Source organism: Pseudoliparis swirei, chromosome 16, assembly GCF_029220125.1.
Source record: "Pseudoliparis swirei isolate HS2019 ecotype Mariana Trench chromosome 16, NWPU_hadal_v1, whole genome shotgun sequence".
NCBI classification, from domain to species: Eukaryota; Metazoa; Chordata; class Actinopteri; order Perciformes; family Liparidae; genus Pseudoliparis; species Pseudoliparis swirei.
In genome coordinates this window covers 9917118-9944779 of record NC_079403.1, presented here as the reverse complement: position 1 = coordinate 9944779, position 27662 = coordinate 9917118, and the positions used below count along the sequence as shown (strand labels likewise).

General features: G+C 41.7%; 2 protein-coding genes across 5 annotated transcripts; one reads left to right on the top strand and one right to left on the bottom strand.

Moving 5' to 3' along the window:
• Nucleotides 1-679: 679 nt before the first annotated feature.
• vill (villin-like) lies at nucleotides 680-14753 on the top strand. 2 transcript variants are annotated; one of them, XM_056433675.1, is made up of 21 exons: nucleotides 680-837; nucleotides 1956-1994; nucleotides 5674-5757; nucleotides 5876-5950; nucleotides 6060-6259; nucleotides 6567-6675; nucleotides 6979-7089; nucleotides 7822-8027; nucleotides 8119-8197; nucleotides 8283-8381; nucleotides 8480-8633; nucleotides 8831-8931; nucleotides 9054-9191; nucleotides 9308-9466; nucleotides 9737-9916; nucleotides 10036-10181; nucleotides 10601-10745; nucleotides 12419-12607; nucleotides 12834-12902; nucleotides 13254-13586; nucleotides 14255-14753. In XM_056433675.1, exons 1-21 carry the CDS (start codon nucleotides 793-795, stop codon nucleotides 14366-14368), a joined length of 2775 nt encoding a protein of 924 aa, XP_056289650.1. In that variant the 5' UTR covers nucleotides 680-792; the 3' UTR covers nucleotides 14369-14753. The 2 variants fall into 2 exon arrangements, with proteins under 2 accessions (XP_056289650.1, XP_056289651.1); XM_056433676.1 differs by lacking the exon at nucleotides 12834-12902.
• On the bottom strand, nucleotides 14754-27662 carry plcd1a (phospholipase C, delta 1a). Of its 3 annotated transcripts, none has more exons than XM_056433679.1 (15): nucleotides 27493-27662; nucleotides 23651-23809; nucleotides 19846-20074; nucleotides 19550-19679; nucleotides 19223-19451; nucleotides 18909-19110; nucleotides 17826-17970; nucleotides 17569-17721; nucleotides 16939-17088; nucleotides 16691-16847; nucleotides 16496-16612; nucleotides 16215-16393; nucleotides 15851-15986; nucleotides 15607-15756; nucleotides 14754-15497 (listed from the first exon to the last, which is right to left on the bottom strand). In XM_056433679.1, the coding sequence occupies exons 1-15, from the start codon at nucleotides 27521-27523 to the stop codon at nucleotides 15409-15411; spliced, it is 2256 nt and encodes a 751-aa protein (XP_056289654.1). In that variant the 5' UTR covers nucleotides 27524-27662; the 3' UTR covers nucleotides 14754-15408. The 3 variants fall into 3 exon arrangements, with proteins under 3 accessions (XP_056289654.1, XP_056289652.1, XP_056289653.1); XM_056433677.1 differs by lacking the exon at nucleotides 27493-27662 and adding an exon at nucleotides 26300-26533; XM_056433678.1 differs by lacking the exon at nucleotides 27493-27662 and adding an exon at nucleotides 24587-24642.

The following is a 27662-nucleotide window of genomic DNA, read 5'->3' as shown; positions in this document are numbered from 1 at the left end:
TAACTAACAATCCACTTATGAGGACATGATATGTCTGTTATGTTTACAGCTTGTTTCTGATGCCCCCTCGTGGCTGGGAAGTATGTTGCATGGCTGATTATTTTAATATTTTAGTTCGCATTTTACATCCAAACTGGTATTTTATTCTTAATTGTCACACATTTGAGGTTCAAAGTCCCTTTTTCACCTGGGAAACAGCAGTTGACAAAATAATTTCACTCATACGGGTCAATTAGTAGCTGGTCTGGAGTTTGGATCCTGTCACAGGATCTTCGTCAGCAGATGGAGTTTGCTCAGTTGGCATTTAATTTAATTGTTTGTTTTAAGCCACCATGGATGAGCAGTCCTTAAAGTTCAATAATGCAATTAATATATTTTCCGTCATCTAAAATGAAATTAACAAATGCTAAATAACAAGTATAAGTTGCACTTTGTATTCAAAGTCCATTTTAAACAGTCAATAAGCACAAGATGACGCGACTGACTTCTTCTACAAAGGGCCAAGCTCCATTGTCTAATCTGCAGGTGCATTAATAACATGGATGGTAAAAAAAACTGGTTAATGTGCAACCAAGAGGAGCTCAGCTTCATGTGATATCTTGAGGTGAACTTTTAGCTTCCGCTTACGTAGCAGCCACTTTAACTGCAGCAGTGGATTAGCTATTACAGAGCCTATTGTTCAAGCCTGAAGAACTATTATGGTGTGTTTTTTTCCTTCTAAATTTTCCATTCGTCGCTCATATATGTGGGAACTGAAGTTCACCGTGTTGTGGAATTTATCATATTTTCATCATGGAGTCCAGGGCTGCATCTATGAATAAGAAGCCGTGGTCGAAGGTAAGAAACACTTTCAGCCTGCATGTTGACTTGAAGCTGTTTGTTCACAAGGACTCCAGGGTGGTTGCACAACAAATCTGTTTTCAGATTCCCTGGCAGGGATTGTGTGAACTAAATGGAACAAAGACAAGTATAATACATGGATCCCTGAACAGAAAACATCAGCAGGGAGCCCCAGCCATGATTCATGCACTGGCTGCAACATGCAACAGAAGAGGTTTATAGATTGTTCACACAGTTTGAAAATGATTGGGGGGAAAGCAGAATCAGGGTTTGATGTTTAGAGTTAAAACAGATCAGTTTCAAGGTTATCCTAAGCGGTAAAAGCAACTCACCCACGATGTATTCATTCTGTTTCTTTACACTCAATGCAGTGTTTTATTATGGATTAACATCCACACACGGCAAAGATTCTTCTTGTCTCATACTTTTTTTTAAAGTGTGCAAATCCCTTTGGATACAGCATGTTAACAACAACAGTTAGCACACGCTGCCAAAAGCCTCTTCTGGGGGATCAAAGCCCAGAGCTGTAAACCTTCAATAATGTCAAGCGTTCCTTCTCGAGTGTCTGTGTGAGTGGGAGACTGAGCCACAGAAAGCCTCTGGTTCCTTTCCAATACCACTCGGAGCTCCTCTAATCTGATTCCCCCGTCTGCCAGTTGTAACAGTTGCTGAATGAATAATTGGTGTCAAGTGGACCCTGTAATGGCCGCTGTGTGCTGAGGGCTCAGCCGAACATCAACACGACTCTCGCTGGAAGCTCGGGTAAAGCTCGAGTTCATCTCATTTCAGGTGTTGCAGATGATTTTATCAAATGTCTTGACTTTTGCGGTGTGTTCTGCAAGTCTGGCTCCTTACATCGAGTCACAATCTCCTCCTCAAAACATCTTTATTTTAGAAGGGGCTGGGAAACAATGTGAGGAGAGGCGTATGTATTATGGTGGTTGTAGTGTAAATATTGAGGCAGGAAATTGCAGGTGTGTTCCAACCTGGGCGCGGAGACAAATACATCCAGCCCTTCCTACCAGACTCACTCCAGCTTGCACACAGGAGGGAAAACCAGCGATATTTTCTTGCATAAATACATAATTTCACTAATCTAACTCCACAACTCGTAGGTCACAGCGAGGCCTTCTCTCCGCCAGACCCAACACAAGGTAAGATCCATTCTTTTGTTTTGTTGAGAGACTTTTCAAGACTATTTTCAATAGTTTTTAATATCCATCTCCAATCATATATATATTTTCTTAATCTAAAACCATGCAGTTTGGGGAAGATGACATCTTCATTATCATAATTGTCTTTAAAACAGACCTCATGCTGTGTTTTGAAACCTACATCATATAAATTGGCATATATTGAGAGCACTGACAGCTCATTGTGTCGCTGAGTCGATGGGCACTGCGGTTGATGGAGGTGGAACCAGTCTTTCCTGTCACGGGATGGGGCTCAATTGATCTTTTCAGAATGATTTGTTTTTCATATTTTGAGACGGATCACATTGCAGAGCGCGGTGGTTGTCTTTCATTACCAACAGGGAGTTGTCACGACAGCCGGAATGTTATACAACTAACAACGCCAAACGCCATTTCGTCATCCAATTTAAATCAATTAAGATTTAGTCTTCTCCAGGGTTTTAAAAAATTTATAAAGGAATTATTTTTGATGAAAGTGAGATAGTAAACTCAATAATCAAAGGCTTTATTTTATCAAAAATGAATCATTTCATCACATGAAAATGAGAGAAACTGTTATTTTAGTAAGTATTTGATATGTGGAGTAGTCAAAGGTGTGGCCACTCCTTTGCCCAGATAACGCAAGGAAACCGTCAATCGATGTTTGGATCCGAAAAATGATGATGAACGTTGAACGGAAAAACAAATCCTCTAGTCTGTCGGCAGAATTTTAAAAGTAACATTTCCCCTTTGTTAAGTAATTCCTTTGAATATTTTCCAGCCGCAACAGCGAGTTGTTATTTTTGTTTTCACATTGTGAGTCTGTTTGTGTCATTGTGGCAAAATGTGGTCCCGGAGTACCGTGACAGATGTTTATATCTGTCTGTGGACTGATCGGTTTGTCAGCGCGATATCGTTCCAAATGTGCAACATGCATTCAAATTGTGATCAAAATGAAGGTAACGATTGACAGTAGGTGTGGTCCAAGAAATGGCGCCAGCCGTAGGGGTTGGGAAGTGTAGGGACCATTGACGCCACACTACAAAATCTATCCCCTGTGAGGTGTCTAAAGACTACGTTATGTCACCGGCGTAGAGTACTCATGCTTGTTGAAGTTGTAGTCGGCACACATGTTTTCGTAATTACTGGTTTCCACAAGACCTTTCTGTTCCCCCCGCGTAGATTAGTCAATGTGTTACGTGTTATGTTCAGTCATGCAAACATCCAACGCCCAGCAACAACAGCCACTGCATCACATAGACACACAGGTAGGCTCTATAGCCGATAGGGGAGGCAACCCCTCCCCGGGTTTCCCCTCATCCCAGGTCTTGCACTGTCATTGTCCGAAGCCCCCCTCAAATCTGTCTGCTGTCTCTTGACTCGCACCTTTAGAAAGTTCACGCCTAGTCATGTAGTGTGAACTAAGCATTAGATTAAAAGCATGTTCTCAAAACAAAAAGTTCAATAGCTTTAAGCAGACTTTACAGTTTGGCTTAAGAGTGCAATTATGTAACTTCTGAATGAAGAAATAACACCAAAAAAGCAATACATGAAAAAACATTGCCAAGCTGCTACATCCTCACTGGGTCTGGTCTGACCACAGATGGTAGCTAATGGTAGCTAATGGTAGCTATAGCTAATGTGAAATAATGTGAGCTAATGGTAGCTAATGTGAACTAATGTGAGCTAATGTGAGCTAATGTGAGCTAGTGTGAGCTAATGTGAGCTAATGTGAGCTAAAGTGAGCTAATGTGAGCTAATGTGAGCTAATGTGAGCTAATGTGAGCTAATGTGAGCTAATGTGAGCTAATGTGGCCACAGTTACAGTAGCCTATGTTTAAGCATCAACTACTAACGGTCACATAGGCTACTTGTTACTTTTGGCACCTGTGGCGACATAATCTTGCTTTAAAACTGCATATTGAATCACAACACTGTATGTATTATATTATATGTAAGATGTTGCAAAATGTTTGACTTGGTCTCACAGACCCACATAGGCTACCAGATTATAGGATTTTGCAACCTTAGCCCAAGCCCTATCGTGTTATTAAAATCTCAAACCTTTTTCTGTTTGCTCTGTGTGTCACCCCTTTTTATCTGATTACTTAAAAACCCAAGCCTTGATAGAAATAATAAAGGGTGTGGTTAAGTTAACATCCTGGTATTGTACAGCTGACCTGATCTGCCTCACCTTAGACCACCCTCTTCATCAATCACTGCCCAGCCAGGCATTTCATTCATTCACCTGCAGCCAAGATTAGAGTTGGTGCGAGCCGATTAATTATAGCTGGTATATTTCCCAGGAGAATAACGGCAACCGCAGCTCCTCCAGCTATTCATCAATCACACCATACATGCATAGATCCTGTATTTGCATTCATGAAACGTCGCCGGCAGCGTCCCACAGAGCCTGTTTCCACGTGTCACCACTAAGTCTGTATACCGTCTCGGCTCAGCTTGGATGTTTGCTCATCAGTGCTCTTGTTTCTGATATCTGAGTCAAGAGGTGTTTAAGCGCCGCTGATTGCAGAACTTGTATGTTGCTACGGTGTCAAGACGACAACTCATTAAAGACGTGTGTTGCTGTCACAGATGCAATCTTTTGAAATGGTTCACTTGTCACGTGAGAAACATCTGTTTCCAGTGATATGGAACTGAGCAGTGAGGAGTGAAGAGGCTTAAACATGTTCTATTTTTCTGTTGAGGTTTCTTGACGGAGTTGCTATTAAATATTAGTTTCATAATATGCTGTTAAAGGTTGTAACACTCTTAATACAGTTAAACCACAAGCAGTGGTGGTACAGATGGATTAACATGCTCTCCTAGTTTCCCCTCAGTTCTACTGAGCTCTTCAAAGGTCGATGTTTTGATCCACCCTGATAGCAGGGCGCCTTTTTCTGTCGCACAAATCCAAAAAAACAACTTTACGCTACCTGCTGAGAACTAAATGGCAGACTAAGTTACCTGATTGAACACATTGGAGCATTGAGCAGCTAATTATCCAAATATGTCCTCAATAATGGAACTAAAAAGGGGAAATGCATTGGTCTTACATTTAGCCAGAAACACAACTCCTCAGGAATGAAAATAGTTCTCCGTATCTGCTGGATGTGTAAACAAGAAGACATTGTTTGCTAAGCTCACTATATCAACTTTTAAAGGTTAAACTATGCTATTATTGTGTCATGCAATCAAACCATTTAAATTACTGAAGTAAAAATCTAGAAATATTAGAAAGATATACTTAAAAAGTAGGCTTTTTGCTAATACAGTATTGGGCCCCTGTCTTATTATATATTATATCGTTGAATTTGATATATGGTGCGGAACTAATTGCAACTCGTTTATACAGTGTTTTATGGTTTTATTATATAAGATCATCATATGTGTTACACACATGTTTTACTGCTCCACATTATTTGTGGAGCAATAAAAGTTAAATATTAACATGAAAAGTAATCAAGACTAAAGTGGCTGAGAGTGGCAGAGAGTTACATTCCACCGTTAACCATGAATCTGAATATATTAGATATTATGCTTCAGCATCACAAAGATGTTTTAAAATTCTGTATAACTTTTCTTGCACCTCACATACCTTAAATATGTCTTATTGCACAAATCCGGATATGAATTTACACAGCATATCTTTTTGTTTCAGTTCAGCAGAATGATGAGTGATGACAATCAAGACACATTTAGAAATGTCAGCCAGAAGCCCGGCCTGCAGATATGGACCATCAATGTAAGTCAGCCCTTGAACAGCTATCATATGATTATTATGTTTGTGAATGTTACTGCTCACACAGGTCTTATTTTTCATTGCGTCTAACATCCAACATGTTTGTTGTTTTCTCATTCAGAACATGCAGATGGTCCCTGTTCCAGCTCAAGGCTTTGGTAACTTCTTTGAGGGAGACTGTTACATTGTTCTCAATGTGAGTACAACACTGTAGGCTCAACACTAGTGACGCCATGTGACTGGAACATGCCTTCACCGGATGTGTGTAACGGTCGGTCCTCCATCGTCTGTGGGTTTTTCACCAGATAAGTCAGAATAAGGGCTCTGGCCAGTCGGCTGACGTCCACTACTGGATCGGAAAGTCCTCTTCTCAGGATGAGCAAGGGGCCGCAGCCATCTACGTCACCCAGCTGGACGAGCACCTGGGTGGGAGTCCGGTCCAGCACAGGGAGGTGCAGGGTAACGAGTCTCCACGGTTCAGGAGCTACTTCAAAAATGGCCTCATGTGAGTCAAAGAAAGAAATCTGGTGTGCGGACTGGAACGGGGTGGTGACCAAATAGTCACAAACACACACGCATGCTGTAATCTCCCTGAGACATGACCAGTAATCCATAGCATGAAATCATTATGACACAAGTACGCTTGTTTTGTTGAGGCAGTTTAGCAAAGAAAACCTTCCTGAACCTTTCCGTTGTGTTTCCGCTGCACGATTATGTAACACTGAGGTTACATTGCAAAATTAACAAAATAATACACTCATCGTTGTTTTATGACACCTGGACTTTAGTAATGTGTGCTGATCTCTCCACAGCTACAAGAAGGGTGGCGTGGCCTCAGGTTTTCAGCACGTCGAGACAAACGTCTACAACGTCCTGCGACTGCTGCACGTCAAAGGGAGGAAGCATGTCACAGCGGCAGAGGTATGCAGAGTAGAATTTGAAGGGCGATAACAGGGATTAATGCTGCCGGCCCTGTCCCTCCCACTGGAGCTGCCACAGGCGTCGGCCACACCACAAGCTGTGTCGGCACTTCCACTTAAACACATGACGGTGTGCTTGTTGCCATAGCTGCGAAGTGGTTGTTAATTGTCTGACGAGTGCTCTGACTGTGTGGTATTTAATTAATATTTGACGAACATTGGTTTTCTTTGTCCTTCTCATTTGAATAAAGGTGTAAAGGTTAATAACTCTCCATCGTGTTAAAGTTTGTGTGCGTGTGTGCAGGTGGAGTTGTCATGGAACAGCTTTAACAATGGAGATATATTCCTGCTTGATATGGGGAAAGCCATCGTGCAGTGGAACGGCCCTCAGAGCAACAGGAGAGAGAAGCTCAAGGTAAACCTCCACGACAAAAGATCAGCGATTCACAAACTAAAGAGTTACGTGAGGGAATACAAAACACTTTCAAAAATGACTTTCCCACATGGGGGTTGAGACTTTATTTTCATCTAAAAAACTAATATATAAGTATATATATATATATAATGTAAAAGAAATGTTTTAAAAAGATGTTGGTTCAAAACAAATTCCTTCCAAATATAATCATGGAAAATAATACCTGCAAAAACAAATGAATTGCCCTAGCATGCATATATATGGTTAAACTGACCTGTACTTACCTGTATAGCGCTTTTCTAGTCTCTTTTCTAGTCTTCTGACTACTCAAAACTCTTTTACACTACATTCAATTCAATTCATTATATTTTGTATAGCCCATTATCACAAATTACACATTTGCCTCAGAGGGCTTTACAATCTGTACACATACGGCATCCCTGACAATCATTCACCCATTCATACACTGAAGGAAGGAGCCACAAGCATAACAGCAAAGGGGAAAGAAGTAAGTCAAAAAGGGTTATGAAAGAGACAATCATAATAATAATCTGATATACATTTAGCCTAAAATCTTAATTCTAGATTATTTCTCACTCAGCAATAAATCTCCTATTTTCATCATAGTAACTGATCCCAATTGTTCTGTGGACGTTGGACCAGTCTGTGACCATTAATATTTGTTTTCATATGCAAAAAAAAGAAGAAGCTATAATCTGTGTCTGTTTGCAGGCAGTGTTGTTGGCTCAGGACATCCGGGACCGTGAGAGAGGAGGTCGAGCTCAGATCGGCCTGGTGGAGGGAGGAGATGAGCAGGACTCCCCGGAGCTCATGAAAGTCATGATGGCGGTGCTCGGCCAAAGAACCGGGCAGCTGAAGGACGCCACTCCTGATGATAAACCTGACCAGGTGCAGAAGACTAACGTCAGACTCTACCAGTAAGGACCTCTTGATCTGTGAGATCAGTGCTGCAACGCGTTGGGAATGTTGAACACAATCAATCACACGCTGCTCTTTCTTTCTCCTCAGCGTTTTTGAAAATAACGGAAATCTAGTGGTTCAAGAAGTGGCCACGCAGCCTCTAACCCAAGATCTGCTGCACTCCTCTGTAATTCCCTTTCATCCTTTGAACATGTTCCTTAGAGACCGTTTGTTACACAGAGCATTATTGTTTCTTCCTCTCCCTTTGACAGGACTGTTACATCGCGGACCAGAGAGGCTCCTGTGTGATGGTGTGGAAAGGCAAACAGGCCTCCAAGGAGGAGCGGAAAGAAGCTTTCAACAGGGCAGTGGTGAGTGAACTTTAAATACATATCACGCTTTATGATTATTTAATATCATGGTTCTTTTTTGTAGTTAAATAGCAATCATTTATAAACTTTTCTACCAGGGCTACATCAAAGCCAAGAACTACCCGTCCAGCACCAGTGTGGAGGTGATGACCGAGGGAGGGGAGTCCGCGATGTTCAAGCACCTGTTCAAATCCTGGAGAGATAAAGGGCAAACTCAGGGTCTTGGTACCACCTACAGCGTGGGGAAGATAGGTAACACAATACATGACCTGCTTCTTTTCACAAAAACATGGCATAGAGGTCTTCAATTTCAGCAGCTGTTATTCAATATGTATTTTTTAGAATTTCATTATAACATAAGATATTTTGTTTGAATGTCATTTATATGATGATTTTTTTCTCTTTGATTTATTTATTTGCCTAATACCGAATACTTTGGGTACATACAGCCAAGGTGGACCAGGTGAAGTTTGATGTGATGGAGCTCCACGCGCGTCCTGAACTGGCAGCACAGCAGCGCATGGTGGACGACGGCTCTGGAGATGTTAAGGTGCGTAAACTTTGTCTGATGCTAATATACTACAAAAATCACAAGTTGATAGATGGACTTATTATCTGTATCAAAATTATTTTTATTATTGAAATGTGTGTTAATGTTCACGTCCGGGTCAGGTGTGGCGTATCGAGGACTTGGAGGTGGCCGAAGTAAATCCCAATACTTATGGACAGTTTTACGGAGGAGACTGCTACTTGGTGCTGTACACATATGAAATATCAAACCGGCGGCATCACATACTCTACATGTGGCAGGTCAGTATCATCCCAGTAGGAATCTGTTCCTTGTTTTCATAATTGTCTCTCTGGCACTGATGAGTAAAAGAGAAGAGCTACTCTGTTTTAACTTGAGTTCATGTTTCTTGCACCAGGGCCGTCATGCCACTAAAGATGAGATCACAGCTTGCGCCTACCAGGCCGTCAATATTGATAACAAGTACAATGGGGCCCCGGTCCAGGTCAGGGTGGTCATGGGAAAGGAGCCTCGCCATTTCCTTGCTATTTTCAAGGGAAAACTCATCATCTTTGAGGTGCATTTTTTGTTTTTTGCTGGTTACAAATACCTAAATGCAAAAAAGTCTTTATATTGTTTTTTTTGTAATTGTAGTCAAGGGCTGGAACAATTATTACTGCAATACAAAACGAAATGTTTACCTCTCAAAGGGAAATTGCAAAAAATATCATAAAGACATACATCCTACATTGTCCACTCTATAAATCCCTGCTTGTCTATTACGTGTGTGTGTGTGTGTGTGTGTGTGTGTGTGTGTTTGTGTGCGTGTGTGCGCGTGTGTCTTTAGGGCGGTACGGGCCGACCTGGGGTGGTCATCCCTGAACAAGGAGCCCGGCTATTCCAGGTCAGAGGGACTAACGAGCTGAACACCAAGTCCACTGAAGTGCTGGCGAGGGCCGCGTCGCTCAACACCAACGATGTCTTCCTGCTCAAGACCAACCACATATGCTACCTGTGGTATGGAAAGGTATGGAACGCTACGACAAGCTGACAAAGCCTCAAAGGAAAATGTGAATTTGTGTTTGTGTTGTTGGCTTTTTCGCACTAATCCCTGTTTGTTTGATGTCGGCTGCTGTGCGTCTCCAGGGCTGCAGCGGGGATGAGAGGGTGATGGGGAGAGCGATGTCTGATGTGCTGTCCAAGCAGGACAAGCAGGTGGTGATGGAGGGCCAGGAGCCAGCTGAATTATGGGTTGCTCTGGGAGGAAAGGCGCCCTATGCTTGTGACAAGAGGTACGCACAGAGAGCAGCGACGTCACACCTTGGAATCAGACTTTTTTTGGGTGATATTATTATTAGTTTTCTTGTTCATGATAGTTCAGCAGCAACATATTAACGGCGATCGACATCTAACCAGATCTTCTTATTCTTTTTACTCTATTCTATTGTATACAAATAAATTTCCCCCTTGGGATGAGTAAAGTGAATCTATTCTAATCTAATCTATAAAAAAAAAGCTACTACAAACAGCGTCCAAAAGGCTCTTTAATCATATTTGGAAACGTTAATAAGTTTACACTTATATCTCCATGAATTATTTTTCTATCAAGTATAGTGGAATATGCACACACAAAAACACTCAAAAACACACACACACACACACACACACACACACACATATCAGATGTGTTGTAATGACGGTGTTGTTTTAGACTACAGGTGGAGGAGCCCCCTCACAGTCCCCGGCTGTTCGAATGCTCCAATCAGATAGGTCAGTTCAGGATGACCGAGGTGGAAGACTACGCTCAGGGTGACCTGGACGAAGAGGATGTCATGCTGCTGGACACCTGGGAGGAGGTGAGAGGCTGTGGTGGACTCAGGCTGTTAAGCGGTGCGTTTGAATGTTACTGGTCAGAGCAGATGAAAAGGACACACAGCATCAATGAGAGATTTCATTTATAGGCTTTGCAAAATTGTGCACTTTTAGAGCGTTTATCTCTTTGGAATGATGCAGTCTACATCTGGACTTTGCCTGTGTACAGACTGATGATAATAAAAGGAAGCTGAGCAATGTTGGATGGGGTTTTGGAAGAGGCATGTTCACGCAGAATCTCCCAATTGGCCATTTGGGTAAATTTAGGTACCATCTGTACCATGTGAAATGTTCCAGATATTAAATTAATTATTTTTGATTTAATTTATACATCAGTATAGGTTTTTAATCAATCTAAATACAGCTGTATTGGCCTTAGTTTTAAAAAGGAAATTAAGTTGACTTTTTATATGTGTCCCCTTTAACCCTTGTGTTGCCTTAGGGTCATTTTGACCCGAATCAATATTACACCCTCCCCCCGCCTTAGGTTTAATTTGACCCCATTCAATGTTTAATGTCGGTGTTCTTTCGGTAGTCAACAAACAAACATAAAGTGCCTCACACTTAAACTTGGAAAACAATATTAATTCTAATAATTTTGTGGAGGTTTTAATTGCTGGCATCAAATTGAACCCAAAGGGTAAAATATGTTAGTAAATATAAAGGTAACAGGAGGGTGAAACATTGAATCGGGTCAAAATGACCCATAGGCGGGGGGAGGGTGTAATATTGATTCGGGTCAAAATGACCCTAAGGCAACACAAGGGTTAAGAAATACCTAATCCATTAGCCCATTGGATCAGGTCATTTATTTAACATGGGTGCAGCATCAATATGTATCCACTAGGTGGAAACATAGACCCTGTTTTCGCACAGAAAGCTGCAGATAGACAAGCTGAATCATGCCATGCACATGAACACAGACGGACGAAAGACGGTAGAAGAGCACTCCCTCACTTCAAATACAAACCTACTTCTTTTAAAATGTCTCGAAATTAGAAGAAAGAATTAAGCCAATTGTAGAGTGCTTTGATATCAAGAAGATGTTTTACATAAACTTATTTAGGGCTACAACAGTTCAACCAGTAACCATTAATATTCATTTAAAGAAGTGTTTACCTCTTAGAAATGGAATATATTTTTTGTTGATTTGAAAGCTGAAACACTATTTGTGATTATTTATAACAAAAACATATTAGATCATTCAGATGCTCCATGAATTATCTCTTATCAGCTCAAAATAAAAGACAAAAAAAGAAATGTCATGTTGGTTCAAAAATAAATTCTTGAAAATAAAATTAGGGAAAATGTAATTAATTTTTTCTCTCCAAATTACAGTGATTGAAAAGTGGGGACTATTTTTGGTACGATGGACAGAAGTCTATTTTAAAGAACACTTAAAAATGAACCATCTTAATTCAGTCTTTTAGTGTATGCATCAACTAATCTCACATTTGCATCTGATTCAGTTTTCAATCTAATCATATCGGCTATTTATACTGATCAGTGTGTTTGTTTTTGCAACCGATAGTGTCTGAGATTGTTATTTTAAGTGTCTGACAACATTATGGAAAGGCTACTTGATTAAAAACACGGAGTTCACAGTGCACTAAAAGGGATTTATCTTTATGTTTCTTCTTTTTCTAAAACACCTCAGATTTTCTTTTGGGTTGGAAACTTGGCCAACCAGTATGAGACCAAGGAGGCGTGGAATAGCGCGCAGGAGTACCTGAGGACTCACCCTGCAGGCCGCGACCTCGACACACCCATCATCATTGTCAAACAGGGTTATGAACCGCCCACGTTCACCGGCTGGTTCAATGCATGGGATACTCACAAGTGGAGCGTGAGTTTGTTATGAGCTCTTTGATCTCAGTGAGAGGCCCCAGAGTACTCTTGATACAATAATGTGGCATGATTCAATCATTTTTCATGCTATTTTGAATGTGCATTTCCATCACATGAGCACAGATGATTGAAAAGAGGCATGTGGATGATTTCCTGGATTGTTTGAAGATGAAGACGACCCTGCATGCCTATGAATTTTCAAAGCTCATTGATCTTCTCCACAGGGAGGCAACTCCTATGAGGAGATGAAAAAAAAGCTGAGTGATCCAGCATCTCTCTCACAGATCACTGTTGTAAGTGATTGATTGATACTAATCCTTTCATTAATTGACTAAATATATTACTTTGTATACTCCTATATCTTTCATCCCTGTTTTTTTATATTTTATTTTTTATTCTTGTGTGTTTAGTTTATTGGTGCTGCTACTGTGACGACAAATTTCCCCTTGGGGATTAATAAAGTATATATCTATCTATCTATCTATATACACATATCACAAATCTATTGAAGCCTAATGTATCTTATGTGTTAAATAATATTCTTACTAATCTATTAATATTTACAATGTTGATGTTTTTGCCAAAATGTCATGTAAAAATCCACCAAAAATAGGATTTCACTCACCCATATCCTGCGTCTACAGGATCTGCAAAACTTTAATCCCAATAAGAGTCCTGTTGGGGTTAGTAGAGGTGGGTACAGGGCTCCAGGAGGACCCACAAGCTCCCCTCCAGGCCACCGGTTCCAAGGAGGTGATCTGTCCCCCAGACCCTCTACTCCCACCAGCCCGTCCACCCAGAGATCCCAGAACTCTGTGTCCATGAACATGTCTCCCTCCTCGAGCTTCAATCCATCCTCCCCAGGTGGCGGCACTGTGTCCCCTTCTGCTGGAAGCTCTGGGATGTATATGAACCCGGAGCTCATCGACAACAAGTCTCCTGGTGAGCTGCAAAAGGTGAACCCCAGCCAGAGAGAGGTGGGTAAAGAATCATGGAAGTCATCATGTGCTCGTGTGAATGCTGCAAACGAGGCTTTGTGAACGTGCCTTCTTGTTGGAAAGTTACATCTCAGTTAAGATCAGAGATGCCCCGATCGCGGTCTTTGCAATGGATCCTGATTGTATTATACTCAATATTAAGACTAATCTAATATTAATATATGTTTTGTGGTTCATGCACTATTACAGCTGCATGTTATACAAAGGCCTTTGTAGTTCACTGAAATGAAGTACAGCAAAAACACAGAATTAGTTCAGCTGTTCACTCAGTTTGCTTAAAAATAGACACACAAGAACTACAAGAAAACATGCAATTAACTAAAAAGAGAGAGAAAATGAGAGAAAAAAGAGCCACAAAACAACTCCAAGAGACATAAAATGCCAACAAGTAGACACAAAACAATACATAAAGACACACAATTAGTACAAGTTGACAAAAGCGCAAAACCACTTAAAAATGACACAAAACGAAGACAAAGGGTCACCGCCGTCTCTTTGCAGCCTGCCCAGATGCGAGGAGGCGTTCACAACATCCCTCTGTGGTGTCCATGTGATTGAAGATGATGCGACTCAGTTATAATCAGTGTGTTTGACCTCAGAGAGCACAGCAGAGGTCAGCCTAACTGTTTCCTGTCCTCTGGTTTTAGGATGCCCTCTCTGATCTTGAGTTTGAGAACGTGGTCGGAACGACTCGCTCAGCCTTCAAGCGTCTGCCGAGCTGGAGGCAGACTGACTTGAAGAAGAAAGCGGGACTTTTCTGAGAAGGAAACATTGTCAAACCAGTCTCACTTTTGTTCACACAACTTCTTTGTAAAAACGAAGTAAAGCAGCATTTGAGCTGTTGGCTGAAAGACGACATCGATCCTTCATCATTTCACCTGAATATTGTATTTTTCTGACTTTTCCTACATAAACCAAATGAAAGTGATTCAAAATGTTAGAATCAGCTTTTAATATAATTGTAATAAAAAATACAAAATCAACAACAATCTACAGTTAAATTAAGACTATTTGCAATTATTGTGCTTTATATTTATCCATATCTTTCAATGTGTTATGCTAATTGTTCCGTGATCTGATTTTCCTCAGGATATTATTGTTATTGGCTGAATCACTTAATTATGAATAAACACTCAGAAGCTTGAATCAGGGACTCTGCTGGTTTTATTTGAGAGCTACAGTGCAAATGCAGATAAGAGACAAGACGAGTATCATTTAAAAATATTAGTTTGACATTAAAGACTTGACAACATGAATTGATGCTCAATATGTTAAAAGCAGATTTATGTTTGATGTTAAAACTTTGACAAGCATTGTGGAACGGACACACGTGGCTCTTTCAATGGGCAAAACATTTGCCTTTTTTAATTATTATATACTGTTTAACTGAACTTAAATTAAGGCATCAAGAGTCACTGAAACAGTTCACTTCTATTTCTTGAGAAATATATTGTATGATCCTGAAGGTATAAAGAGCCTCAGGAAATGATGTCATTGTACCACCATCCTCCCCAATTTGGCAAATACAGTTTCGTGACTTTCTTTAAATACTTTTCCATTCTGCTCTTTCATTAACATCTTCATTCACTCGTTCTTTGTTAACATACAAATACTCTGTAACTTACTTTAAAACATTTTTTTTTTAAAGCTAAAAGTATACAATGACTGGAAACTGAGACTCAGCAGCTTGGCATATGACACTTCTTTTATACTTGAGTTAAATTATGTTTAGCTTTAAAACTGGACAAAGATCCTTTCAAGAGTTTTTATAAAAATGCTGCTGCCGACATGAAGGTTCGTCCTACTGGTCAGTGAGCATGAGATGCACAAAGAGTCCGGCCGAGCAGATGACGTCACCTCTCTTGGTGAGCAGCGGGACATGGCGATACCCTGGAAACAAGGAAGTGAGTTTTAGCTTCGTCAGCAAATCAGTGTAAAAAACAAAAACAAGTCATGACTTTAAATGAAGCTGCTCCAGGGGCCGTCGGAGCTCTCTTACCGCTCTGTACGCTGGTGATCGGGAGACAGTACTGCCCGATGAGATCATTCGGGGATGTTGAGTCATAGTCCTCCACCACAAACCGCAGCATGGCCAGCTCCGGGAAGTGGACGTCAAACACAAACTGCTCATTCCACATCGGGTTGAACCCTGCAGGGAGAGATTATTGTTCAGCGTGTGACATTAGCAGTGTGTGTGTGTGTGCGCGTCCACATCTGTGTGTCTGTATGCGCGTTACGCTCACCATTGTTATCGATGTGGTGTGTCTCCTTGCTGGCATTGTCTGCTGGGACGCCGTAGATCTCCACTCTCACCAGGGGGTCAACGATGGATTTGTGTTTGTCTTTGTTGATTTTCGGTAACTGCTGAGCTGAGATCACCTTTTGTTTCGGGAAACAAAAAGATATATGTCACAAAACAACTACGAAGGGGAATAGAAATAACAAACGCCTACGTGCTAGAATAGATAGTTGTTGGCTGTCGTCTTTGCAGCGCGTTCAAGTGCAACAGCGGCGACGTGAGGCAACGCAACAGTCGGCCTTCGTCGCCGCTCGTTCTTTGGAATGGTGCGACCTATCTTTCTGGTTTAACTGCAAAATAACTCTCACCATCACATTAAAGGTCTTCTTCTTTAGCCAGGGCCCTTTGGAAAGTGTGCTGGGGTCAAACTGAGAGGACAGGCTTCTCTGAAATTCTGGTTTCAGGATGTAGCCACTTCCCCCGTTGGGCAGAAACCGACCATGGTTTATGTGCATCTCCTTGGAGGGAGTCTGGAAGTTCAACGCCACTAAAAAACAAATCAAAGTGAGAAGGGAGTGAAACCTTTACTTTTTACTCAAACACTTAATATACTAGTGCTGGATTTCTGCATGCAGCAAAGGGACTGCACCTATCTGGCAGCCAGCATTCCACATGGGCACTGGGTTATAGTTGGAGGAGTCCGTTCTGGAGCCGGAGGGGTAGATCCTACTGAGTTTCTCCATGTTGTGATGGATGTAGGCCGTCGCTACGAGAACACATTGAAACAGTGTTAACACGCTGCTCACGAGAAGTCATACTCGAACATGTACGTTGTGACGTTCACCTGAAGTCTCAGCCAGGTTGAAAGCTTTACTCTCCTTGAAGGAGGACATCTCATAGAAGGCTTGCGTGTCCTTGGCGTGTTCAAAGCCATTAAAATGGACACTCTTGCAGTAGATGACAATGTTTGAGAGCTCTTTGGCAAGTTTGATTTTTGATTTCTAAAAAGGAAGAAAGGACAGCGGCTCAGTTTTGTTGTAGGAAATAAATTGACATGTTTTTAAAAAAAAGTACTACAAACACTTGGCACACCTTAGATTTGGCTTTCTGGTCGTTCTCCTTACAGTCCGCTGCCTCGTCCTCCTCAGACACGGTGTCTTCCTCGGTGAAGCTGTTGTTGTTGAGGGCAGCATCCAGTTTGTTCGATCGCTTCCCTTTGATGAGGAACTTTAGCTTCAACTCCTGCACAGAAACCGACCAAATGTGTGTTTATATATAAAAGTATAGTGCCACGTAGTTGCTGAGTGTCGGAAAAGGGGGGGGGGGGAAAAGCCAATGTTATTGGTGACTGCTGACGCCTGGCGGAGATAACAATTGACTACTTATTAGTTAATAAACAACTTATCTCTAAGCACTCAGTCAGTAATGATAACAAAATGCAAAACTCAAGATCTTTTGTACCACATTATTCAAACAGAGGAGGAGCGGAGGCTGTTTTGATTATGTGCTCGTGGTTTCATGTGGTCCTCACATAATGAGGATTGGGTTTTACTTTCATCTCATTAGCTTCGTCTCATTAAAGTAAACCGGAAAGTGAAGTGGTTTATTAATTTAAGAGGTGGAATTTTAAGGTGCGGTCTTTCTTTGGTGTTTAATTGAGAGCAAAGTTTTAAAGACTGTGAATGTGTCATAAAAGGAACCAGTGAGCTGAGATGTACACACCTCAGGTGAGGGGAAGTTGGTGGGCATGTTGTTGCCCAGCGGCTTGGAGACCAAAGCATCACCCAGGATGGTGATCAAGTAATTGGCCATGAGCTTCTGCTGGTCCACGGTGCAGTGGTTCTCCAGGGACAGAATCACTGGGTAGTCAGATGTCTGGAGAAACCAAGGAAACAACCAATCAGTGAAGCTCTCCATAAAGGCCTGAGCGAGAAGAACAGGGATGGATATGATACGCGATCCTCATTATTCCTACGTACTTTGAAGGCGTAGTCTTTGATGGCTTTAATGACGTCTCTAAAGAGCACTTTGGATGTGAGTGTGTATCCGTGGTAAATGACCGGCTCGCCGTTCGCCCCGTCCCAGCAGTCTAGCTCCACGCAGCGACAGCTCTTCATCAGAGCTCTGCAGGGAAAGAAAACCTTCATGGAAACCTGGGAGGGATCACTGCACTCCAGCTCTCTTTTTACAACGTTTACGGGAAGTTAACGTGCATTTCGACCAAAGGAAACTAGAGTTGGTTTTGGGTCCTGTCCCCTTTAAAGTCACTGCTCCCAAGGTAGCACTTTTTTAAGGACCAGACACTATTTAAGTGGATTGACACACGCCTGCTTCAACTTGTGTGCACCCTTCTGGTTTAATGATGATCATTTGTCCCACTGATGGTTGCTGGCTTTCTTTAAATAGCTAAATCCTTTACTAGAAGTGTGAAAAAGCTCTAGTTGTTTAGATACATTGGAAAGCCAAACAAAAATATACATTAAATACTTTGACTTTACTTCATTCCTAAGTTTAGAACCTGGGACTATCTGGTTTGAAAAAGTCGATGTATATGTCCAACAAACTGCTGTAAATGTGTTTTTTATGTAAACATAATGCCATGATGCATTTTAATGTGCATTTAAAGTGCATTTAAATGCACTTAATGCATTTAATGTGCATTTAAAGCATTTAAAGTGCATGTGCATTTTATGCACATGCACTTTAACTGGAGGCCTCCTCCACACACATGCCACTTTAACATGCACTTTAACTTAAACACACATCACTTGAAACACACACCTAAACACTTTAACATTATTTGTTGTCCGAGCACTTTATCTTTATTTTTATCTTTATCTTTATCTTATCTTATACTTAAGTTCACTGTTGCTGTCGCGTTGATTGTTGTTTGTCATGTCTAAATGTTGCACCTTCCGCCAAAAAAAATTCCTCGTTTGTATAAACATTCCTGGCAATAAAACTGTTTCTGATTCTGATGATGGGTAAAGGCTGTACTCAAGTAACGTTACATCCAGTATGTACCGTGTGTATAAAGCATGTATAAAGTATAAAGCACTTACTTAATGTAGGCTTCTGTGCTGCTGGGTCCTTTGAGCTGGTCCGCCATCAGGTATGTGTTGTGTGAGGAGGAGATGTAATAATGGTTGAGGGGCTGGTGCATGTCCTGATACACCTGCTTGTGGGCCGGGTTGAGGATGGAGCCATCCTCCTGGTGCATGTATATCAGGAAGCCGTCTTTGGTCATGCACTTCTTCTGCTTCGCTGGTGGACAGAGGTGAGACGGACCCGGTTGAATATATTACGGCGTGAGGAACGTGACTGTGTGTCTCTCAACACCGTGTCGTATATAAAACTGCAAACGACTTGGCCCTACCTGTCTCATCCACCTCGTATTTTTCAATCAGCTTGAGAGCGTCCTTCATGGACACCTGCTCCCTCTGTTCATTCAACAAGAAGTTGAGCAGGTTGTTGGCGCTCATCTGGCCCTCTGTGTGAGCGTATTTGCCGTAAATCACATCTATCTCTTCCCGGTGCGTCAGCAGGTCGTAGAAGTGCTTGATCTCGGTGCCCTCCAGGGAGCCTGAATTGGACGCGTCACATTGCTATGCGACATGACGAAACACATATTGGATTTTAAGTTTGACGAACTATGAATTTTCATGGATAACACGACAGGATGCGATGGCTCACTGTGACCCACCTTGAAGATGTCCGCTGCGTAAGTGTCGTCCACTTCAACGTTGACCTGTCTCAGGAAGTGCTTCACCTCCTTCAGGGTCATCTTGTTGTCGTCGTTCTTGTCTGCTTTGCGCATGCAGTTGATTATCCAACTGATATTTAGATTTAAGAATCATACTTGAACCAATTAAGAACAAAACGACAAAACCGGTCCAGTTGAAGTCACTCGTCTCCTCTGAGGAGTCCGACAGGAGAAACAATTTGAGAAACACGTATGCAAACACATTCTTCACGAGAAGACCCAGAGCTCAAGGATACTGCTCACTCTTCTGCTTGCGGCTGAGGTTGAGCATGTTGCTCATGATCTTCTCCAGGCCGTTGACCCACTGTTTCGCCTCGCCCTCGTTGGCTGCCATCAGGTCCAGATTCTTCTTGCGGCCCTTGAAGATGATGGAGAAGCACCGGTCTTCCTCACTGCTGTGGGTGTGTTTATTATGCCCCTCAGACTGGCGGCCCTTGCGCACGGAATCAATGTCATCGATGGAGACTGTTTGGCGAGAGGAAGAGCTTCGTTAGAAGTGTACCTTAAAACACTGGAGTGCACCCACAAAGAAACCTAGAAACAATACTTCATCAAGTTTGACATGCAACATCCTCTTAAGTTCCTATCTGAAATGTACAAGTAATAATATGTTTCCATGAACTAATTAACATGATGGATTACTAATAACATTAAATTCAGCTATTGTTTGTCTTTCCAAAAAATTTCATGTATTTCATTATAAACCAGATAACATTTATATTACATTACTATATGTACATTATAGAGAAACCATCACCTGCATTGTTTTGTTATTAAGATGTGTAATTTTCCTGTAATTTAGTTGTTATTAGAAGAGAACAACAACAGTTGTACAAATAAAAAAGAAGGCTTTTTAAAAATGAATTACCAATTATGTCATTAGCAGTGGTTAAAGGCGTTTTAGAATCATATATACAGAAGTTTCAGCATGATAATTTGGGAACAAGGATGACCGTGCCACTTGGCTCTTTAAAGCACGAGTTGACAATCGGCCCGAGACAAGTCGTTATCTTGTGGCTGCAGACTTTTTGTTCTGGTGAGCACGAACCACGTCGAGCGCCACAAACACTTTTGACAACTTATCTCCAGGAAGGCTTCTGTTTCTGTGTGATATCTCACTTCTGTGGCCTTCACTCACAAGTCACAACAGTTGAATATGTACCCATCTGACGAACACACAGCAACATTAGCAGTCACTTGTGTTTTTGGTATCTCTCTAAGACCAGTATTTAGGTTCCTAGCTGTTTTTAGTCCAAATCATATCTCGATCTTGAGCCAATATGTTCACGATATCCGCTCGACGCTGACTTTGTCTGTTCGCTGTAAAGTTGAGCCATAAAACCAAAACAATAAACTGACAGACACAACCAGTGAACCCTTCCTATTGCATTACATTATTTAATCCATGACAGAAACAGTTTTCATAGTAAATATATACTGAGAAAATGAATGCAAAATACGTTTTTCCCCCCAAACAAATCTCCTATCTCATCCAGAAATAAATTGTGGTGAGATAGGATCTTCTCCAACAGAGTTATTTCTTACTACAACTACCAAACATGCTACATAACAACATTAGGTTGAGCTTAAATCATGTTTACCAAAAACTAAACTGAGCAACAGTTTCAGAGACGCTGTCAGAGATGTCCTCTCAGACATTTGGTGGTTGTCTGCTGAACATTTGGATTTGTTGGCAACACATTCCACAGAGATTTGATAACTGCATTTCTTGTTTGATCCCTCACTTGATCTGCTCGCCTCACACACTGGCAAGACATCAAATACTATGATCAACAACAGGACATTTACTGAAGGTCTCTGCACACAAAGCCTGTTCTCAGCCGTACATTGGGGGTCCTGCTCTGTTGTTGGGCAGCATAATGTACGGAAGAGCGTGCACGGTGATGTAATCACGCCAAATGGCAACAACCGCCCTGTTAACACAACACCAGAAGCTTAGTTCAGAGGCCATATGTTAAAGCTGGGCTATAACCACAGTGTTTCCACCCTTTACACCCAGAGGCTGAGTGAAGAGCGGCCATTGTTACTGACTGTACAGGAGTTCAGCTTTGTGAAGTTTGTTTTTGAGAATTCAGTCCCTCCACGTCATGTCACCCTTGCCACGCCCGGCATTGCTTGAATACAAGATGAAATGTATTACAATGAGATTATTGTGCAACTTTAAAGTTCCCTCGGCTCCTTTCAAAACTCTTTTCTTCAAAGAAAGAAGAGGGCAGTGAAGAGGGCGTTTGTCGTGAGTCATCCATGTCAGTGTGGTAATGTAAGCATTATTCCGCCAAAAAAAATTCCTCGTTTGTGTTAACATTCCTGGCAATAAAACTGTTTCTGATTCTGATACGACGGCGTATTAAAACAGTATGCTGTTCTCCTCTGAATCGGCCCACTTCATGGCAGAGTCACGGTCTGGATGCTTCTGGTGATAATATGAAGATTCTGGGTTATTGCTCTAAATAGTATAACAAGTATAATTTGATTAGATCATCCACTGCAGGCGTCACACACAGCAAGGGGCGGTGTTTGTGAAGCGATGTGGTTTCTTAACAACAAAAACATTACTTCGTGCAGATTTATGACATTATCATCACAAAGAATTATAATTCTTACATTATGAAATAGAGCGTTTTTCTCGTAAATGTACAAATGTAATCTTGGCAATTCTAAGTTTTTACTCTGAATACTGAATACTCCCCGGCTCTTCGATTTTGTATTGTATCTTTTTTTACCTCCAATAGCCCTCATATACTGTCGTTTAATTAAGACCTTAAGGTTAACCATTCAGCTTGGGGTCAAGGTGGGAAGTTAACAGCTGAAAATGACACGCAAAATAAGAACCGCCTACTTACCAAATCGGTTATATGACGCCATGAATATTGTTTGAAAATATTCTGAACTAATACGTTTGCAAAAAATTCTCAATGCCTTTATCTCTGTGATAAATAGCAGACTGACAGTAATACAAGGGAGATGTATCATGAGATATGTGTGTTATATTCTTCCACCTCATGTGACCCTGGCAGTGTGTACGTCGTGCTTGTGTATCTGTGTCTGTGTGTGGGTGTGGGTGTGTGTGTGTGTGTGTGTGTGTGTGTGTGTGTGTGTGCGTGTGCGTGTATGAATGCTATCAGGACAAATGGCCGTCATGGCGCGTGGGAAAAAGAGAACAGGAGCTTTTTACAGTCGATTGGGTTGAATGAGAAGTCGTCCAGAGCTTTTCTCTCACTCGGTGGATGATTTACAGCCACACCATAGACAACAAACCGTAGCAACAAAACAACTTCTGCTTCGGAGAAGCATCAGAAAAAAAACTCAACACGTGCTTTCGAGTTGATGGGTTGTTTAGTTCTAGCCCACAGGAAAACAATAAAACATGCACGCTTATTTCCGTACACAAGGAAATGCCTGCGACTTCAAGGCCAGTTTGGTCGTGTTAAATATCAGCTTCGACACGGAACCGTTCACACGGCCGTACCGATCGATATCACCTGTGTGTGTGTCTGCTGTGTCTGTACGGGGAAGATTATGGGCACTGCTCTGTCTTTCATGGTTTGTGCAAAGCTCCGGCTGGGACCAGAGGTTATCAGGTCTGCTGGCGGCCGCTGCCACCAGGATTGCAGGGATATCAAAGAGGCCCGGAGGACGTATGCATATTCACACCAGACAGTGGCTGACTAAACCAGAAATCAGAGGGAAATAATCTCTCACACACACAAACAAGTATTTTCCAGCCTGTGTTTGGCCTCACGGTAGTATGCAGAATCTGTGTGAGTTCCATGTCCCCACTTCTCACATATTTTGGAGTACCAGTGGGATTTGAGGGGTGTGTTTGCAAGAGGCTGTTGTTGAGATCTGAAAGGAGAACTCTATGTTGACGGAATAATAGCGGACAGATGAACAGCTCACAAAGACAGTGGGTTGGGATTGCCCCAAGTAGAAAAAAACTCACTGGAACTGGAACTTTGTAGAACTGTGTTTGAGCTTTGTGCAAATAATAAATGGAACCGATGTAGAGGCGATACTCACAAGTCTGTTTCCGCCTGAATGTTTTGTGGGACTCGTACCACAATGTCTTGCAGTCTTCCTGCAGTTTGAAGAAGCGGTTCTTCTTCCAGGACTTCGAGCGAATCTTGATCAGCTTCCCGCCGACCAGCAGGAACTGCAGATCTGGATCTCCCTCCAAACCTGTAGAGGTCAGACACAAATCTGGTCAATTGAACTGCTATATGTAAGATGCACTATAGCCAGGGCTGTTTCTATAGAGGGAAATTATGACATGGTTACGAAGAAAATTAAGATCTTCATTTCCTGAAAGAGATTCTCTAGATTTGATTTTGTACTTTCATGAAGAGAGAGAGAGATTTAAAAAACACCAGTCAAAGTTGTAGCATTGGAGGTCCAGATATTTGACATTTATGGGTCAAGCTTCAAAAACATTGAATCAATTGTTCTCATAATCCAACAATTATATTTGACCCTTCCTGCCTCTACTTTGTAACGCAGGTATAACATAATTTGTATTGACGTTCCAAGGCCAGGACACTGCTCGGATCGTCGTATTTTGTGTTACATTTGATCAAATCCAACTGTACTCAAAGGAAGAAAGGGAAACGTTTACTTTGAGCTTTTCGTCTCCAAGAGCAAGCGGACCCCGATGAGATCATTAAGGTTCAAGCTCACAGAAGGGATTACACTGTTATACTGTTTTCAAAGGCTAGTATACTTATAGAATAAATGTACCATTGTGTAAAATCAGTGGTGTGGTACTATACACATAAACTACTTGCCCCTCGATACAACCTAAGTTTAGCTTTGAAATCTGGCTTTCCCCAAAAATAATTGTTTTTGTGCGGTATGAATGTCATTTATTTCTATCTAATGGAAGATGTTGTCGACATTATTCATAATATTCCTTTCTTTTTGTCTAAAAATACCCTGTAGATGTGAGTCAGGTAACATTACCTGAGTGTAAAGTCCAGTGATCCATGCAACAGTGCGAGTGTCTTATCATTCAGCTGAATAAATTAGCTGAATAAGGCTTAGGCTACTGGGAAGAATCTGCCGAACGCTAACAATAGTCTCACAGGATAATGGCGGCAGGTCAATGTTGAGTCAAGTTGTTTTCTGTCTGTGCAGATGTGAGGTAATGTTGGTGTTAGTCAGTGTTTGTGGGTGGGACTGAGCTTTGCACATCACGTCAGCCATGGCTTTTAAATACAGAGCAGTTTTGTAAAATGTGTATCGACGTCCTCTCAGTACGCAAAGGGGCATTTGAGGATACGTGCATTCACAAAAACTTAGCTGGGATTGTGTCAGGGTCGTGGGCAGGGCCCAAACATTGCAGACATTTTTTCCCCCCCATATCCCACCACAGACTCACAGAGGCTGTTTATGAGCCTCCGGAGGACCATGCAGGCAAAGCAGCTCGACAGCTTCAACACCGCCCCTGCTTCGTCAGCAGTTTAATCGACTCAGCGTACAGTAGCAGCTTCTACTTGTTTGTCACCCCCTTGTTCATGTTATCTACTTTACCGGGAAGGAGAGGTGCTTAGTCATAAGAAGATAACGGCAACATACACTTCCCTTATCTGTGTATTTGAAGGATTATGGAAATCTGGATCGTGGTCCATGCCTACTAAATATTCATACATTCCTGTCATATTCATTAATGTGTTGTAACTCTGTATCACTGTTCATTCTGTACACATGACAGCTATTGCTTCTGTCTAGAGAGGGATCCTCCTCTGTTGCTCTCCTGAATGTGTTTTCCCTTTTTTTTCTCCCTGTGAATTTTTTTCTTCTGTTTCTTTGGGAGTTTTTCCTGATTCGATGTGTACAGAGGCAAATTTGTAATTTGTGATTTTGGGCTATACAAAATAAACTGAATTGAATTGAAGGAAGTTTATGAAAGTTTATGAAAGTCAGATGACTTTTCTTTTCCCTTTTTCTTTGCAGTGTGATCAGTTTCAGATGCGACGTTGCCTACACCCTGTGAGGCAAGCTAGGGCAAGAAGATGGCCAAGAAGAAGGTGAAATGCCTCTGAGGGATTGGGTAATGATGAGGTTTCTCACATTACCTGGGAGGGAGCCCCGGTTGAGATCTGAGGAAACAGATGCTCCAAAGGATCCTCATTTATGGTCCAGAAAAGGTTGAGCAAAACAAACAATATGATGCAACAGGTTATCGCTTATCAAAGTGTGATTTGCTTTGTAGAGCCTTATAACAGTTTGCATGTCCTCTTTTTGAAAATGACTAAGAACTCATGAACATATATGCTGCTACATTTCTTTGTCACACCACAGAGGAGATCCCCTCTGTCCATTCAGCTCTTTTGAAGGTTAAAACTCCTTCCTGTGTTTGTCCCCTTTTTGAGGGACAAAAAGATTGCGTGCGATGCCATTTTCAACTACCCCCACCCCCACCCCTACGAGTTGCCATATTGACAGAAAGAAAGAAAGAAAGAATGCACCGCTCCAAGCAATGAGGAAGCCTGCAGCCCCTTTACCGCTCCACACACTGTGTTGCTCCTAGAAACCCAAACACAGTATCCTGCGAGTTCGATCCCTGATTTATGTTGAATCACCTTTCAAATCCAGATTATCAAAACATTCGCCGTGTTGTTAAAAAAGGAGCGTCATTCTACGTGAGGCTCGGTCCACCTTCGGGGAACTTACCTAACCGTTTTCCATTCTCCTGCGCTACTCGTTTTACTTGCTCCTGGAAAGCTCGCTCCTCGGATTTTGTCCTTTTCGAACATGTATGCAAACAGGACATTGTGGAATAACTTATTCCTCTACTTCATTATTATAATTTTGTTTTTTTTACAGTAAAAAATATCCAGCCGGTGTAATGTGTGTAGTGTGTGGAGGCGCAGCAGCCACCACGTCCCCTCTCATGGACAAGTCTAAACTCATCCGCTGCTCTGTTATGCTCCCGGCAGCGGTGCGCGTCCAGCTGTGCACTCTGGTGATCGAGGACTCATAGAAAGTCTGTAGCTTATAGAAAGTTAACCTCCCATTCAGTCTTAACATTTTATTTGTATTATTAAAACATCTCAATGTCATCGAGTTAGGACACTTCAGATCTGCTCTCATGACGCATTCAAGGAATTTAAAAAAACACTCAATCTTTCCTTGAAGTGAGGAGGAGTCTCACGTAGGCTACCGCTGCTTTAAGGAATACAACATACATTATAGGCTCAACTTTACATACATGTTGCACGTGTTTATTTAAACGTGTTTATTTAAACGAGTGGACTTGGCTGCACACATGTCTGTTTTTTAAATAATTAGTTGGCTAAAATCTCGCATAAGTCAGTTGAATACACTTTGAGTAATGCGCTGTAGAGTAGCGCCACCCAGTGGTAGTTATGTATACTGTAATCTAATTCTACATCTAAATGTTTGTATTTTATTTACAAGCGTTCTGGTTATTAGGTTATGTTACTTTGTAACTGACTTGGTTTGCAATAGACCAGACATGACAATTGTATGTGGTTGGTCTTCTGCTCTTGTGTGAAACGTGATATTGTCCTGACAACAACAACGAAACCACCGACGCTACTTTGATTATTCGGGTGAAATTTGCTGTCAAAAGCATAAATAAACCGGTGAAGTTGAATTCATGTTGGATTGTATTTATCTGACCCTCATCTCGGCACCGAAACCACAAATATAACAGCACAAATAGTTAGAAGCATGTATTTTTTCTTTTAAACACTTCCAAGCCCCTCTCACAACAAATTGTTTTGCCAACAATCACATGAACCTAAGTATACTAGATATTCCCCACCCCACTCTGGATGTCAAACCGAGTTCTTGGATGTAGTAGAATTCAAAAGGCAGCATAAATCTGTGCTCCAACTCACCGTGAGTCCCAGCTGTGCCATTTGGCTCCATTCTGATTCCAGTCAAATGATATCACCACGGGCCAAGTCCTCCTCTCCTCCAGAGTAGTGCCACCTATTTTACAGGAGTTATCCCGACCAGAAACTCAGCTGTTCGTCCAATGTAGGGAAAGATCCAATGTTTGCCCTAC